We start from the raw sequence: 18,477 nt of genomic DNA on the forward strand, positions 1-18,477 counted from the left end.
CTTTCACTTCAATCTGTCCATTAATGACCAAAATAACAACCAATAACTAAAAGGATTGATGTGCGAATCCCTGAGAGATGAAACTGTTGTAAAGTTGTTGCAGGAAGTTTCTCGTTTTTTTGTTTTTCTTTTCTTTTCTCTGCTGATTGGACGGATCGCTTCCACTTCCTGTCTTCCTTCCACTACCTGCAGCGAGGTGCCGCTGAGTGAGTGAACTCTGAGCTGTGACAGGCGAGAGGAGGAAGCTGCTGCTGCTGCTTAACATCAAACCAATTAGCAGTAAGTGGGAGGATTAGAGGCAGCAGCTGATCTGCTGGTAATGGGATCAGAGCTGATCGGGGGTTTAGGATGACGTGCTGCAGCTCGCTCACATTCACACCTCGACGTTTCTTCCCGAAAGGAAAATACCGGAGCGAGGAGCCCGACCGCTGAGCCCGTCTGACCCATTTTTAGGCAAAATATTTGGTTGTGATTTGATGGCAGACCCCTCTGCCCCCCCAGCGGTATGGACTGTCCTCGGTTGCAGTTTGGGATTATGGGTCTGAAACCAGGAGCTTCTTCTTCCTCTTCTTCTTCTTTCTGGGACGGATTAAAACTCTGAAACGGTGACGGATTCTTGAGCTTGGAACTGTTTGTGATTGACCGCTGACTTTTTTTTAAAACAAGTGACTGTTGAATACAGCGTTTGGCAACACCGAAACCGCCAAAATGCCGTTCATGCCGGTGAAGTTCAACCTGCAGAAGCGGGTGAAGCTGGCCCAGGGTCTGTGGATGCTCTACTGGCTCTCGGTCATCGTGGGCATCCTCATCTTCAGCCTTGGCATCTTCTTCAAGATCGAGCTGCGGAAGAGGAGCGAGATGATGGACAACGACGAGAGCCACTTAGTGCCCAACCTGCTGATCCTGATGGGCATGTTGGCCTGCGGGATCAACGCCTTCGGGGGAAAGGTGTGCCACGACTCTCTGGACCCGATCAAGTTCGCCAAGTGGAAGCCGATGCTGAAGCCCTACCTCACGATGTGCTGCGGCTTCAACGCGCTGCTGCTGGTGACGGCGCTGCTCTGCTTCCTCATGCAGTTCGCCATGTACCTGTCGCTGGCCGAGGGCCTGAAGAACGGCATCAAGTTCTACAAGGACACGGACACGCCGGGACGCTGCTTCATGAAGAGGACGCTCGACATGACGCAGATCGAGTTTCGCTGCTGCGGGAACAACAACTACAGGGACTGGTTCGAGGTGCAGTGGATCAGCAACCGCTACCTGGACATGAGCAATGACGAGGTCAAAGAGTGAGTACATACGTATACCGAACACCGACTCAGCCTTTAATCGATTTTTATTGTTAGGGGCAAGACGTTTGAAGATGAACATCAACCTTGGACTTGAAACCCCTTGTAGACCGAGTCAGGGTTAGCTGCAGCACGAGAAGCTGTTAATCGTTTGCATTGATTCACGTTGATCCTGACAGAAATCCTCTACAGTTTCCCTTGGGTCTCATTAGACTGACCTCTGAACTGTGCCGCTCTGCAGGACATCAGAGAGTTTTAAGGCTCGTTTTCCGCCTCGGGGTCATTGAGAGCGCAAACCGGGATCATCTCTAAGCTTCCTGACCTTTTTAGGGATCTTGATTTACAGTAAACCTCCCAACATTTCCTCAGCTGATCGTATCGTATCGTCACCATCGTCACAGGTGATCGGCTAAATCTAAAGAGTTTTAATGAAACTTTCATTGCCGGACGGCGGACAGTGTGAGTTTCGTTAAAACGGGTCAATGGAGGATAAATGAGGGAATTAAGGAGGTAAAAGTTACTGGGCAGGAGGTTGATGAACCAGCTTCTCCACTCTTAAGTCCATAATCTGCCAGGATCTGATTTCCACCCCGCTGAGGCTTACACGCCCGCAAACATGACAAGGTTAAACTGAACCAGATGACTAAGGGGAGCGTTTGATTCTCTTACCAGGGGGAAACCTACAGGTGAACGCACTATTGAGAAACAATCCGACATTAGAGAAGTCAAGAAGATGCCAAACACCAGTTGGGAACTGTTGCCGAACGGTGTTATCTACTGTAGTTCAGTGTTTGCGTGTTTGCGTGTTTCCATGTCGTCTTTCTGTGTTAATGCGTTTAAGAGATATTACCCTCTCTCTTGAGATGATTATTACTCATGATCCAATTTTAGCCTCCTGTCAGCCACAGACCACTCCCACTCGCCCTACCCTTCGACCAATGACTCAGTCACAAGACCCGCCCCCTCTCACGAGTCACCAGACCTGTGACATCACAAAGTGTCCTGAAAACCACACAACCTTTTTGTTCCCATTCAAAAAAAACCTGAAGATGATGTTTGTCCATGTATCCTGTTCTCCAGATTTCATTAAATCCAGCAAATTCCCTCTAGCACCACCCGCAGGACAAACTCAACACTATAGTTAATTTTCTGTTAAAGTGAAGTTGAATCGTCAGGATGTTTTTTGTCCAATGTTGAACTTGGGAGCTTGGGGGGGATTTATGATTGAGAAGGTTCAATATATTTGGATCCAGACACTCTAATAATCAGTTCTCAGGACAGGCTGTGGTTGGTTTTCTGGAAACTGACACCGAAAACTGAATTTAGTGTCAGATTTCAACTCGACAAAAAAATTGCTTTATTGTCAATATTCTGGGGAAATAAGGGCCAGTTTTAAACGTTCCTATGGAGAGAAAGTCGACTTTTCAGTCTGATCATCAGGTCTGCATCCTCCTGATCCTGATATCACCAGGAACGCCAAAGTGTTCACTTTAAGGGCATCTACTAGGTCTATTTCCCATATAAAAGAATAGTATGTGCGGTTCTATGCAGATGATTCTGTTGTTTATTGTTATCTGTAAAATCAAAATTGGTTAAAATTGAAGTAAGAAATGAACTGAAAGGTTGGTTTCTGATTAGTCAAAGGCACCAAATGACCAAAACCCCCAAAAATGTGCTGATGTACCGACTGGGCAGATTATATCAGATTAAATTGCTGTTGTAATGAAGTCCTTTGTCTTTTTTCCAAATCTGAGCCCAACCAAAGTTTTCAAAAAGCTGGGCTACTATTTTCGTCCTCAAGTTGGTGCTAAAGAAAAGCTTCATTGGATATTGAAGTTATTTGAAGTTTATGGTAACCCTCCAATGGAGCTTTATTGTGGTGATGTTTGCATCTCCTGATGGAGAGTCACATGACCACAAAAAAAACAATAATTCATCTGCCAATCCTGGTGGTGTGTTTGGCCTCTGTTCTCTGTCGACTCCAGAAACACTAACTAACCCTGACTGTCTCTGTCCTGCAGTCGTGTCCTCAGTAACGTGGAGCAGAAGTTCCTGATGGACAGCGTGCCGTTCAGCTGCTGTAACCCCGGATCCCCTCGGCCCTGCATCCAGCATCACCTGACCAACAACTCCGCCCACTACGACTACGATCACCGCACCGAGGAGCTCAACATCTGGGTCCGGGGCTGCCGCGAGGCCCTCTTCTCCTACTACAGCGGCATGATGAACAGCATCGGAGCGCTCGTCATCGCCACCATCCTCCTCGAGGTATAAGAGCTTACCTACTGCATGGTATCAGCCAATCAGCATCCAGCAGGGGCCACACTTTCACTTACAGGAAGTGGTTCAATGTTGGTGAATCTTCTTCAAACTGACACCACACCAATGTCTGTACAGGGGGAGTAGAAGCTACAACCAGCTGTTGGTTAGCATTGTGTTGGATTGCGCCATTTGGTTGGGTTTCATTGGAAACTGTTTGGAGCAAAGTGCATCAAAAAGTACCTGGCAGGTGATCGGATGGTCTCTTTTGCTAGCCAGCATGTTGGAAGAATATTCTTGTCGTATTTGTGAGGAAAAGTTGGTCCTACGAAAACAAAAATAGTCACTTCCGTTACGTAGCTTCCAATAGCTCCTCCCTCAATGGACACTGATTGGTATAATCCTTTGCCATTCAAGCTTTATAAGACGGAAAGTTGGATTTTACCCGTTGTAGATGGTGCAGCTGCTGTTTCACACCAAAAAAGATGCAAATTTTTTAGCTTTCGGCTTAAAATATGTTTGTTCTGATGGGAAAATTAGCATGTTGCTGAAACCTCTGACCAATAATCTGCCCCTCGATTGCTGATGTTTTCAATGTTGTATAGTTTGAGAGAGTTGGAGATACTCTGAGGACTTTCTCCTGAAGGTGAAAGCAGGATAAGTTCTGCCTTTAATCTTCCGATTTACAACAAGATAATCACAGTAAATTAACCAAAGCGACCTCAAATGCACCAGGTTAACAGCGTAGGCCTAATTGATTAGCGAGTGATTAGCATTAGCTAATAGGAGAAGAGTTGATGTTTGTTCTGCTGCTTCTTGAACAACAAAACCAGGTCCAGCAGCAGAAACGCAGTTTTAGAAACGTATTTTAGCAGCTTCGTATCAGAACTACGTTGAAAATTACAGTTAAATAATTTTTTTATGTAACTGAGCTGCATTAATGCTCTAATAGCATCTCATGATAAACATCTTTATGTTCTCTGTGCAGATTTCTTGTCTATTTACACTACTTGTCATGTTTATTTATAGATTATTGTATAGATATTGGAACAGAAACGTGACAGGACGTCGTATTCGTGCGTCGCTGTAGCTGGCGGTCGACTCGGGACTCGGCCGTCGATCGGGTGCCGAGGTGGCAGCGTGTTAAGCGGCGGTCAGGCTCACCGAGGATCAGGAACTATTCTTGGGGGGGTTAATCTGCCCCCGCAGCAGCAACAGGTTGCATTCTGGGAAGGTCAGGATGAGGGACAGTTCCTGAGAGTGAGAGGCGAGGATTCAGTATGTGGGTCAAAACAACAAGTTTGACCTGAAGCGTGATGACAGGCGGCGGATTTAGAAACTACATCCTGAACTCAATCGCTCATGGGCCTTCCAATGTTTGCACCAAACATCACGGACATCAGAGCTGCTCTCAGATCTGCTTCGCTTCTACCCCCCTGGTTTCTGAGAGCCTTCTGATTGGCTACTTACCCAGGGGGTTTGGGTGAAGATGTAATCGGTCAGATTTCTTTTAATCCACTTAAAGGGACATTGTGTAACTTCTCCTGTTATCTATTCACGAAAATCTATTATTTCATTCAAAAGTCTGTTTTTCATTAACCAGTAATCCCCCCCCATCAACAAATTGAAGTGTTCCTTTCAGCTCTGAATGAGCCGTTCATATCATTCATATCTACATGGAGCGGGTAAGCTCGGTGCTGGCTGCCAGTGAGGAGGAATGGGGCGTTACACTGATGCTGCATTCACCTGCAGTCGGGCAGACGGCCGTCGCTAACAAACCAGATGTCATTTTAGTCACAGAAGTCCAGAGAAAGACGTAGGTAAAACGTGGGTCAGGTAAACAATACCACATCGCCATGACAACATATTGTCACGTGTATTGTTTTGCCTCGTGCTGACGGACCACTTGTTTACATAGAGGCTTGTTTATGCCGTTACCTGCAGCGGCTGTCGTCCGTCTGCCGTCTGCCCAATTTCAGGTGAATGCAGCATGAAAAATACGATTGAGTTGCTTGCGATATACAACTGCAACACTAGATGGGAGTAATTCCTACACAATGTACCTTTAAAACTTCATTAGAATCTGAATCTATTGAAACCGGTAGAAACACTGCTTCACTCGATTAATTGGTTCATTAATCGTTTCGTTCCATTTCCATTCCAACAGAAGTGAAGTCGAGAGAAAGCCGGTAATGGGGTCAGGTAAACAATACGACATTGCCATGACAACATATTGTCACGTGTATTGTTTTGCCTCGTGCATAGAGGCTTGTTTATGCCGTTACGTGCGGCCAGCGGCTGTTGTCCGTCTGCTGTCTGCCCAATTTCAGGTGAATGCAGCATGAAAAATACGATTGAGTTGGAATTCCTACACAATTCAACCTTTAAAACAGTGTCCAACAGGAACAGGGATATCAAATCAAGTGTCTTACTATGATGGGATGTATACATAACTACATGTTCTGACCCTGTGTTGTGTTGTGTGTTTGTGTGTGACAGTCGGTGGACATGGCGGGGCTGAAGTACCTGTGCACGGCCCTGGAGACGATGGAGGACCCCGAGAACCCCGAGTGCGAGAGCGAAGGCTGGCTGCTGGAGAAAGGCGTGAAGGAGACGTTCGACGAGATGCTCACCAAGATGAAGACGCTCGGGAAGGGAAACCAGGTGGAGGAGGGTGCTGAGGGCGAGGCGGCCACCTGAGAGCCCCCACAAACCCCCCCCCATCAACACCACCCACCACTAACCACCATAAAGGACTGAGGTCGCCCCCATCTACCCCCCACTTCATCCCCCTCTCAATTGCCGCCTCTCCCCCGGTAAACTGGGGGGTAAGAGAGGAGAGGTCTTCTTTATGTGTTGTACATACGCCATCATACATGTATTTAAAACATATTACACACACACAACACACACATAACACACACAAAACACACACACACATGTTCAAAGTGAACAAATCATTAAAACTTGCTGTGAATGTCGATATTATTTTCCATTCTGTAAATATGTTGAACAGAGTTTATTTTTAAACAGGAGGAACAGAAACCTGCTGCTGTAAATAAAACATCTAAATTATATTGAAATATTTAATTAATTAATTAACTTCCTGCCCCCCCCTCATCTCATCGATGCTTCCTGTCCGGCGGTCAGACCGTCGGACGCCATCGGACGCCTGAGAGCCCGACCGATACGTCCCGACGTCTTTGAGGCGTTTTTTCAAAACCGTTGCAGTTGCACAGTTTGTCCAGCAGAGAGCAGAATAGGCTACACACTATATATATTTTTAAAATTTGAAAGATTCTTGCCAAACGTGTTTTTGTTTATGAGTGAATCGCTGTCGGCTGTTTGTGTCTCAGACGTCCAGCATCGGTCGGGCTCTGGTGTTCACTGCCGCTGTCTGACTCGGACTCAGAGTCAGACGTGGTTGTTGTTGGTCGACACGGAAACAGACAGCCCTAAAAACATCGTAGCGCTCAGTGCTGCCCTGCTGGTCGGTATAGACCGAATCTCCTTGTTGTTTACATTCTACTTCCGGGTAGAAAACCAGCACGTAATTTGAAAGAGAACAGTAGTAACGAACGAGAGTTTAGCTATATATCATATTTTTCACGCCCTATCACCGTTTAGACAAATCTGAAATGATTGAAGAAACATTACTATTTCTGTGTGTGTGTTTTGTGTTGCTATGTGTTGTATTTATTCAGTTTGGGGGAATCACAGTGTCTAGAAAGCATCAGTGGCTCAGCTGACAGGGACAGCTAACGGTAGCTAAGCTAACGGCGGTAGCTAAGCTAACACCAGGACGTCAGCTGTTAAAACCCTCCCGTTGTCGGACACGACATGAAACTACTCCAGTTAGCTCAGTCATGTTGGAACTCAGATATCCGCTGGAGAAAAATATTTTTTCATGGACCGTTTATTGAGTCACTGAGTTATTAAAGTTAAACAGCTAGCTAACCGTTAGCCCGGCTAATCTATGATAACCATGACTAATTACAAAAACATGCACACAAAAATAGTAATGTTTGTCCAAACATTGGTTTTATAGACTTTACAAACATCAGATTAGTCTAAACGGCGATATAGTAACATGAAAAAGTAGATATATAGCGAAACTCTCGTCCGTCACTATTGTTCGAATGCTGGTTTTCTACCCGGATGTAGTTGTAAACAACAAGGCGATTCGTCCTATTGGTACTGCAACAGGTGCTTCAACAGCTGCAGTACCTCCGCTGACCAGCAGAGGTGCAGTGCTGCCTGGCAGTTCATGAACCCTCAGAACTTCTTATCAAACTAAAGAAATAACAACACAATATCATACTTGGTCATCAATGTATTGGGAGAGTTAATCAGGATTGAAAAGGTTTGGACTCCACCTGTCAGACAGGTAGAAAATGGAGGTTGGTCGACCAATCAAGATCACTCAAAGAGCAAAGACATCTGATAGTTTGTCGTAGTTGTGAAGGAACTCAAAGTCTTGTCTTATCTCCATGAGTCGAACGAGAAACTACGACCCTAAAAAACCAAAAGATTAAAAGATTAGAAACGAGTGAAAACCAATGTTTTTGAAATGCTGGAACGTCATGATGTGAAGAAACCGTCCAATGAGGTCGAGGTTGATTCACTTACAAAAACTCAGAGATTTGTAATATTTAAATAAATTTAAATATCAAATACATGACCAAAATATGTTTTCTCATATCAAGTCACATGAGAGTTTATCAAGGTTCACAAACTCCCAGGCAGCACTGTCTATAAAGACGTATATAAAGGTATATACAGGTGTATACAGCTATAATTACAGGTATATACAGATATATACACAGGCATATACAATTATATACACGTATATATACGTACAAACAGGTATATAGAGGTATAAACCAGTTATATGCTTTAATATACCTCAGTATATGCAATGGTATACACAGGTATATACGCAGATATATACAAAGAGTATATATAAGATTAATGCAGCTTCTTGATTTCCACTTGAACATTGTCTTTTTAACTTTTTAAACTTTGTAGCTTTTATTTTGACTTCTACCTTCAATTCTTCTTTACTTTCATATGTTGTGTTTTTTAAGGTTTGTCGATAAAACTGATCAAGGGTCAACGGTTGCTAACGTTTTACTGCTAACACACTGTTCGGTGTGTGAGAGGGGCCTGTTGGCGGCAGGACTGAGCCTGGCAGACTGAGTTCAGGGTGAGAAGAACGTCCCACATGGCCGTCTGATTCCCTGTCAGACCGAAACGGGAAAAGCTTTGGGGTTTGTTTTGGTTTTGTTTTGTTTTTTTTTTACTCTGAAGTCGCAGCCCAACCGACACACACGCTTTGATGATGAGCACATGCATCAAACTCCATCACAACTGTACATTAACCACTAGTCCGACAGGAAACTGCATCAAAGAGAGTGTGTATGTGTGTGTGTGGACCTGGTCTGTGTCCAGTTTTACAGAGGTGAAGTCCGATCAGCTGTACTATAGTGATTTAAAAGAGTCAGTGTAAAGAGAAAAAAACCAGTTTCAGTGACAGCTTGTAATATTTGTATGTTTCTGTTTTGTTTTTTGGGTTTTTTTTGTTTTTTTTTCCTCTTTGTAACATGGAGAGTTGTGACGTTTTGTTGTGGGTTGGTTCGGAGCTCGTAGTCGCTCCGTTGTGTACGATAAAAACTTATAAAGAGATCATGACCGACACCAAACTGTCTGACTCGTCTTTCACAGAAACACAGCGTTTATAGAGACTGAAACACCACGTCAGGGAAGTATCTGGATGTTTCTGCACCTGGGATTGGACACACACCTGTCGACGTAAAGTCTCACAACTATAAACCAATGAGGAGGAAGGAAACAGACTCTTGTAGAGCTTGATCCACACCAAAGACAGACAGAGATGTGTGTCCAATCAGCTGAGTTTAACAGTTTAACATCTGTGAGATGATCCAGAGGAACTTCTGTCAATGTGACGATTCAGCTTCTAAAACCAAAGGGGTCTGAATACTTTCCGAGTGCTCTGTATATTGGGGATATATACAGTAGGTCAATGACTTCATACAGGAAAATACATCTGGACTCAAATGTGAAATAAATGTAATTCACTTTTACAATGCAACACTATGTTTCTTAACAAATTTTACTCTTTTTTTTTTGCATTATTTAGTAAAAAAAAAAAGAAAACTTTTTGTTTTTAGGATGTCCTGCAGGGTTTTGCTAAATAAAATTCAAATATAGAAACAAAGCAAAAATATCAGGCTGTTAATTACGTGATAATGTCAAGAAATAGTCTAAATAACACTCAATTTCATGGCAATGTTGAGAAATGTAGCAAAGAAATAACGATTGATTGCGTAGAAATTTCCCAGAAATATCAATTGGTCAATTCCAAGGACTTGGTGGAGAAAAATTCTGGCCTTTCCCAAAACCTTCAAAGCATGTGTAATCTTTTATCTTCATGTAAAACATGACATTGCTATGAAACTGATTTCTAGATTATTTCTTGACATTACTGCACAATTAATTGTTATTTCTTGGCTATTTCCTGACATTATCACATAATTAACGGCCTGTAAATTAAAGGGTTACCATCTATTTCAATGTAATGTTTTCAGAAGAAAGTTTATTATTTATAAGTACACTTAAATCCACTGTAGGTGGATAAAATATTTAATATTGATCGACCGTTCTTTTGTGGTTACACCATTTGACATTTTCAGGGGCATTTTATTATTTTAATTTATTTTATTTAAAACACTTTTTACTTGTCACTGACCCATATAATAACATTGCAATAAGAGTGATGCATTCAAGTGTGCACAGTGTCGTATATAGATTGAAAACCTTTTTTGATCCAGATGTTACCAGTCGTGATCTTTATTGACTGTTTGGTTGAGTTGATGAGTTCTTGTGGTGAATCTGCAGCGTTTTCCTTCCTGAGCAGCTCGTTAGCAGCAGCTGAGCAGATCAACAGGTGTAATGAGCTCAGAGCAGCAGATTAACCTGCTGATGTCACAGCTCAGGTCCAAGGACGAGGCCGTGACGCAGGGACGAGCCGGGGGGTCCGTTAAAGGACCAGTTCACCGTTTCTCAACCGAGTCTTTGTTAACAAAGCTGCAGTTAAACTCATTTATTCCCCACAGAGAGAGAAGGGAGATTAGATCATGATATACAAGGCAGAGCTGCAGGTCCCGACTGGTTCCTACTGGTTCCTACACTTTCCTATTGGTTCATACTCATTTCCATTGGTTTATACTGGTTCATATTGGTTCCTACTGGTTCCTACACTTTCCTATTGGTTCATACTCATTTCCATTGTTTTATACTGGTTCATATTGGTTCCTACTGGTTCATATTGGTTCCTACTGGTTCATATTGGTTCATATTAGTTTCTACTGGTTCATATTGGTTCATACTCATTTCCATTGGTTTATACTGGTTCATATTGGTTCCTACTGGTTCCTATTGGTTCCTATTGGTTCCTATTGGTTCATATTGGTTCATATTAGTTCCTATTGGTTCCTATTGGTTCATACTGGTTCATATTGGTTCATATTAGTTCCTACTGGTTCATATTGGTTCATATTAGTTCCTACTGGTTCATATTGGTTCATATTAGTTCCTACTGGTTCCTATTGGTTCATATTAGTTCCTACTGGTTCCTACTGGTTCATATTGGTTCATATTAGTTCCTATTGGTTCATATTGGTTCATATTAGTTCCTACTGGTTCCTACTGGTTCATATTGGTTCATATTGGTTCCTACTGGTTCCTATTGGTTCATATTGGTTCATATTAGTTCATATTAGTTCCTACTGGTTCCTATTGGTTCATATTAGTTCCTATTGGTTCATATTGGTTCATATTAGTTCCTACTGGTTCCTACTGGTTCATATTGGTTCATATTAGTTCATATTAGTTCCTACTGGTTCCTATTGGTTCATATTAGTTCATATTAGTTCCTACTGGTTCCTATTGGTTCATATTAGTTCCTATTGGTTCCTACTCATTCCTATTGGTTCATACTGGTTCCTATTGGTTCATACTGGTTCATATTGGTTCCTACTCATTCATATTGGTTCATACTGGCTCATATTGGTTCCTACTTGTTCCCACTCATTCCTATTGGTTCCTATTGGTCCCAACTGGTTCCTATTGGTTCCTACACGTTTCTACTGGTTCCTATTGGTTCCTACTGGATCCTATTGGTTCCTACTGGTTCCTATTGGTCCCTACTGGTTCCTACTTGTTCCTACTGGATCCTATTGGTTCCTACTGGTTCCTATTGGTTCCTACTGGATCCTATTGGTCCCTACTGGTTCCTACTTGTTCCTACTGGATCCTATTGGTTCATATTAGTTCCTACTGGTTCCTACTGATTCTAACTGGTTCCAACAGGTGCTTACTGGTTCATATTAGTTCATAACTGGATCCTACTGGACCTTGAAGGTCCTAACTTTGGTTCTTCTCACGTATAAGTTTAGAAATCAGATCTGACGAGGTTAATTCAACAACACGACTTCTTCGTTCTTCATGCTGAGCTGGATGCTCTGTTTTGATCATTATAAAACTGACTTTGGGTATTAAAGGTCCAGTGTGTGATAATTGGAAAGGTTTAGTAGAAACATCTGAATATACTAACTTCAAACTAATAGACAAACGAAGAAGCTGAAGTGATTAAGTGAGGAAATGATGAAGATAAAGTGATGGAACTGATGAAGATGAAGTGAGGAAGGTGAAGTGGTGAAATTATTTATTTATTTGATTAGGACATTGCATATTAATCAACATGCCAGCCAGAGCATCAATGTAAATATGCCGGAGTTAGCATAGTTGCTAATTCACATCCGTTGTCCTATAAGGCAAGTCATAACATACAAACCATTATACCAGTATACAAATAGATAAAACACAGTTTTACACAAAAAATAGGTCCTAATTCACATATTCTATTACATTAAAGGGATAGTTCAACATTTTGTCAAATTGTCCCATAATCCCTATAGTCATAGCAGTAGGTTCGTTACCTTTAAAGGGATAATTCATAGAAAAATAGAAAGACAAAAAGTTATGTATGAGAGCAGGTCTGCCTTGCTACCAACCACTGTTTGAGGGTCTTTTTAAAGGTGGTGTAAGTGGCACAGTCTCTAACGTAAACTGGTAATATATTCCAGGACTGTGTTCCTCTGATGGACACCACCATTTGACCAAATTTGGTCTTGCGCCGTTGTATGTCACAGTCACCTCTAGTCAGTGCTCTGGTGTTTATGAAGTTTATGAAGTTCTGTAATGGTGGAGGGGCTAGACCGTTCAAAACCTTAAAGATTAGACAAACGTCCAAAAACAGCTGAAAACTATCAAGGTCCATGATTTTGTACTTATTCACAATTTTACAATAATGATAGTATATGGGTTTTTTGTCTAGTGTTTTAAGTTTTCTCTTGAATAGAGACTTGATTGGTTTTAAAGTACTCCCATGTTGTGTAACAGTACGAGATGTGAGTAAATATCATTGCATGCATGTAAGTCTTTGCTGTCTCCGTAGTCATAGTGATGAAGGTGAAGTGACGAAGTCGAAGTGATGAAGGTGACCGAAGCTGACGTTGCGTAACAGAACAGATTTAACCACGAGAGGATGACGAGGAGGATGATGATGATGATGAACTCTCTATGAACTGTTGCTTCGTCACCACGAAGACCCTGCAAAGATGCTTCAATGGGCCAATCACACGGCACCTCCTGACCTGTTGCCGGGCAGAGTTCAGATTAGATGTCAGATTATCGGGTCACTGAGACGATCAGGTTAAAACACAGGAACACTGATCTGATCGTCCATCAATCAGCAGATCAATACCAATACTATAACTTTATTTATATCAGTTAACCATACGACTCATAGAAAATAAGATTTAAAATGGTCAATTTTAATTAATTTCCTTTAAAATGTTATTTTAAAAAAGTCCTGCAGGTGAAATTTGCATGAGAATTCATTTGTACGACGGTCAGTGAACGCATCGCCTAAACCTGGTCACCTTTGTGATTTAAATAGTGAAAAATAAAGTTTTATGTGTTTGAAAAATGTTAAGTTGTAAAGATGGAGGCAGTGGAGGATCTGGGGTCAGAGGTCAGAGGTGTACGTGTGTGTGTGTGAGTGTGTGTTCTTAGCAGCGGCTGTGATGAGATTAAAGTAACACTCTGATCCTTTTAACACAGCACGCAACACACGTGCACGTACGTACACACACACACGTGCACACGCACGCATATGCACGCTTACACATACACAAACACACACTAAGTTACGTTGGAGTAGGCCTACGGTATATATTTTTCTACATTTACTTTCACATGTTTGTTTAGAACATAATTTGTGCAATGAAATAAAAATAAAGTTTATTATTATTAATAATATAATTCTGTTGATATGAATCTTTAAAAAAACACATAATATTTTCATATTTTAAATAATGAAGATAAAGAAATATAAAAAGTGAGAGAAAAAGCACAAAGTGACACAAAAGGAAAAAAAGCCCATTTGTTCACCTAGTTGGATAATGTTCAAATTCCACGGTTTCAATTTTTTTCAATATGATATTAGGCCGAACCCCTTCATGTTATGAGAACAAGCGGAGCTGTCTGTTGCACAATAAATTGAGTATATATATATATGTGCATGCTGGTTTCTATTATTTTTTGTGTCATGTTTCTTTTTTTACCATGCACTAGGGCCTGTTTGTGTTAATCTTTTGGAGTTGTGTGGATGTTATTAACATTTCTTTGAACAAGCACAGATCATATAACTTTGCACTGGATGATTTTCTGGTTTAAAATAAAACATATTTCATAAATACTAAAAGAACATTTAAACAAATCCTTGTAAATTACGTAATAGCTAAATCAATTATTATAGTAGTCTAATTTATCACAGACTTTTATTTTGGAGGGGCACACCAGTGACTGAGAGGAAGATGAAGATGATGATGAAGAGGAGCTTTAATCAGAGGCTGCTGCTCTGAATCCTCCTCTTATTTAAGTGTTTTTGTTTTTAAATTATTTTAAATCACTTAATTTTATTCCAACAGGAGAAAGTGAAGCTGCTGCTGCTGCTGTTACCATAACGACGCACGTGAGTCTGAAGCTGCGTCACTGACGTAAAATCCACAGATGTTTTCAGGCTCTTTGGCGACACCGTGTGGTCGTTGATGTGAAGGTTTTACAGGACGTTTTTATTGTTAATTTATCTACTGATGCACTCTAATGTCACTTTTATGTTTCTCTTTTTTATTTTAATCATTATTTCCTGTTCCTTCATTCATCCTGCTTTTGGATTTTGTTCATCAAGACATTTTGTGTAACTGTGTTTTATTATTGATATTCTATAGGAAAGTGAAAAGATAAATCAATCAAATGGAGTCTCAATTAGGACTTTTAAAGTTACCTTTTAACCATTATTATTACATTTTTTAGGCTATTATTGTTACATTACAGGATTTTTTTTCTTCACTTTGGCAGAGATGCACTTTGATATCATAACTTCTAATTTTCACTTCATAAAGTAAAATAAAAGTGGAGATAATTTCATCTTCCACTTGCTGAACCCATTCACATCAACAGACATTTTTGAACCCAAACTTTTTGCATGACGCTGTATCACTGATGATGCAACGGACAACAACATTATGACACATTTTTACCTTCATCAAAAAAAAAACAATCGAGCTGCAGCTCCTGTGATTTTGCATGGACCTTGACTATGTGGTGGTTTAAAGGAATGGTTCACCAAAAACATGAAATTCAGTCATTATAGACAACACCCTCATGCTGATGATGAATACTCCAGAGTAGTTTTTTATTCCTCAAAGTGCATCTGGAGACCCGGGAGGCCGGTTCCTAGTCCAACCAAAACTTTATATGAGAGTAATAATAGGGACCGACACAAAAACGTCCATAAAACTACACAACAACCATTTAATATTCCTCCACACTGCTCGTCCACTACAATCCAAGTGTCCTGAAGGGAGATAGTCCAGAGTTTACTGGACACAACGTCATTTAGGACATTTTTACACGCTAAACAGTCCTGTATTGCACCAGGAAAATTCAATACAGGACTGTTTAGGCTGTAAAAATGTCCTAAATTACGTTGTTTCAAGTAAACTCTGGACTACTCGATGCAAAAGGAAAGGAAGCTTTCAATAAAAGCGCAATAAAACATTTGGAGCATTCTCCTTTCAACATTAAAAGACAGGTTTTATCTTCAAAGACGATGTGTTCCCCAGGCAAATTCAATCCAGGACTGTTTATGCTGTAAAAATGTCCTAAATGAGGTTGTTTCCAGTAAACTCTGGACTATCTCCCTTCAGGACACTTGGATTGCAGCGGACGAGCAGTGTGGAGGAATATTAAATGGTTTTTGTGTAGTTTTATGGACGTTTTTGTGTCGAGCCCTATTGACTCTCATAAGGATTTCGTTGGACTTCGAACCGGCCTCCCGGGTCTCCAAGATGCACTTTGAACTATTCCTTTAACTGTAAGACGGAATGACGACAACGAAGACACACCGAGGGAAGTTGTTTTAAAGGTTTATTACAAAACGCAAGACAAAAACATGTCAACTGGGTTTATTTCTCTATTCAAACACGATACAATGACGAACAACCTTCTATCTGCAGGTGAAGCTGAGAAACCACCAACCAAAACGAAAACAAGCAACACAACATGGATCTAAATGCAAAAAAACTCTGCTGTGGACAGGAGGAGGAGGAGGAGGAGGAGGAGGAAGAGGAAGGCCCCCGGAAAAAACAAAACAAAAGGGGGCGGGGCTGGAGAGGCCGAGGGGGGCGGGGCAACAAGTGCGTCCATTTTTTTTTTGTTTTATTTTAGTTTTAGTTTTGTTTCTATGGGAGGTTTTATAGTGCGACTCGGACGACCTGCCGCCTACACACACTTATAAATAGGTCATTGATAAATTAAGAAATGAAGTCCAATCTGATTCACACATCGAGGAGGAAAGGGAGGAGGAAAGGAGAGGAGGAAAGGAGGGGAGGAAGCCGACGTCCAGATGTGGAGCTTTTATTTTGGTGAATTCTGGTCCGTCTTGTCAGGGGAAGAGGAGAATAAGAATATGAAGAAGTAAAATAAGAAAAAGAAGAAAAAAAAAAAGAGAAACGGTGAGAATCCGACTCGACGTTCCTTCACGTTTTTTGGTCCGAGACGTCCAGATGTGACGTGATTCGATTCGTGATGTGATGTGATGTGTCGATAAGTTCCAACAGCTGGACAGATGTTCTTCTGACGTCTTCTGGGTCCACACACACATCTGTCACAAACCACCACGTTAAGTTAAACAACTTCTTTCAAAGAATTCTCTGGTTTTTCTGGTTCTTTTTGTCAAATAAAACCGATTGTGTTTTTATTTTTTTTCTCGTTCTGGTCCAGATGTTGCCTCAGTGACATCACCAAAACATCTGGTTCACAGAATTCACTCTGCTTGATTTTTTCATGAATAAATTGTGAGTGTGGTTTTTTTTTTAACACATTTAGGTCCAGATGTTGTCTGGTTCACCTCCTCTGTACCTTTGTCTCGACTTTGTTGCGTCTGAATCCAGATGTTGTCTCAGTCCAGATGTTTTCACACACAAAAAAAACCTTATCTGACCCTTTCCCCTAAAAACTGAATTTTTTAAATAATTTCCTGAAGACTTTGAAATGTTTTTTTTTTTGTTTTTTTTTTCCCCTCTGCCTGGTTTGTCGATTGTCTCGAAGCTCTGAGCGAACATCTGGCTGGTTTCTGTCCAGATGTTGCTGCAGACAAACATCTGCTTGAGTGTTTTGTGTGTTTGATATAATAATAATGATAATAACCCAAATTGGAGGCTTTTACTTTGAAAAACCGGACGTCTGCTGAGTGTTTTTCCTGTCTGCTGCTGATGATGATGATGGTGATGGTGATGCTAAACGATGAAGGTGGTGGTGATGTTGCTACGGTAACGAGAGCAGCTCAGCTCGGGGCCGTCGAGACGCTCTCCTGAATTTTTTTTATTTATTTTTTTTTGTGGATTTTTTCCGTGTGGGGTTTTTTTTTGTCCATTTTTTTTTTTTTTTTTTTTTTTTTTAAACTTGTGAATCACATTTAAATACCATTTATATTTTATATATTACAACATTGTTTCCAAATTCATAAATAAGTAGTGCAGTTTCCCCGGCGACCTCCACCACCGACACCACCACTCCGCTGCTGCTGCTGCTGCTGCTAAAACGAGAAACCCAAACGTCAGACGCCGCAGATCAGTCATCAAACACACCCAGCTGAAAAAACTACAAATATGGCCGACTATAGCTGCAAGTAATAGTCTTCATGCATACATTAATGTGGAGGAGGAAACGGCCGTCGTCTGCTCGGATTTCACATTTTAACCTTTTTTCTTTTCCAAAAAAATATGAAAAAATCAAAAATCAAAAATCAAAGCTATAATAATAATAACACAGTTTAACCAATCAGAACGTTGTGCCAATAAGAACTTTAGCCAATTAGAAATCACTCAGGAAGGAACTGGGCGGAGGAGTCATCCGCATAGAGGGAGGGGAAAAAAACAAAAAAAAAAAAAACAAAAAAAAATAGTCTACTTGCCAACAATGAGTACCCAGAAATGTTGAGTACCCCAAAGTTTTATGTTAGAAATAGATAGTATGGGTCCCCAGTATTCAGAAACTGCCGGATGCTAACTTATATATATTGGGCAATTAGCATAAATTACATAATTAGCATAAATTAGCATAATTGCCTATATGGGCAATATTTCAACAAAATTGACTTGGCTGATCTGGGCAATATTGGAGTGGTTTTAGGGGTTATTGATGATGCTGAATCCATTTCTGACATTTTCAAAATTGAAGTGACCAGATTTTAACCGCCAGTGGGCCGATTTTGATGGAT

General features: G+C 41.1%; 1 protein-coding gene across 1 annotated transcript; it reads left to right on the forward strand.

Moving 5' to 3' along the window:
* Nucleotides 1-708: 708 nt before the first annotated feature.
* prph2b (peripherin 2b (retinal degeneration, slow)) lies at nucleotides 709-6,248 on the forward strand (the record flags this gene model as incomplete). Its single annotated transcript, XM_083988736.1, has 3 exons — nucleotides 709-1,289; nucleotides 3,311-3,557; nucleotides 6,048-6,248. 3 exons carry the CDS (start codon nucleotides 709-711, stop codon nucleotides 6,246-6,248), a joined length of 1,029 nt encoding a protein of 342 aa, XP_083844862.1.
* Between the last annotated feature and the right edge of the window lie 12,229 nt (nucleotides 6,249-18,477).

Source organism: Trachurus trachurus (genome assembly GCF_905171665.1).
Source record: "Trachurus trachurus genome assembly, chromosome: 15".
Lineage (NCBI taxonomy): Eukaryota > Metazoa > Chordata > Actinopteri > Carangiformes > Carangidae > Trachurus > Trachurus trachurus.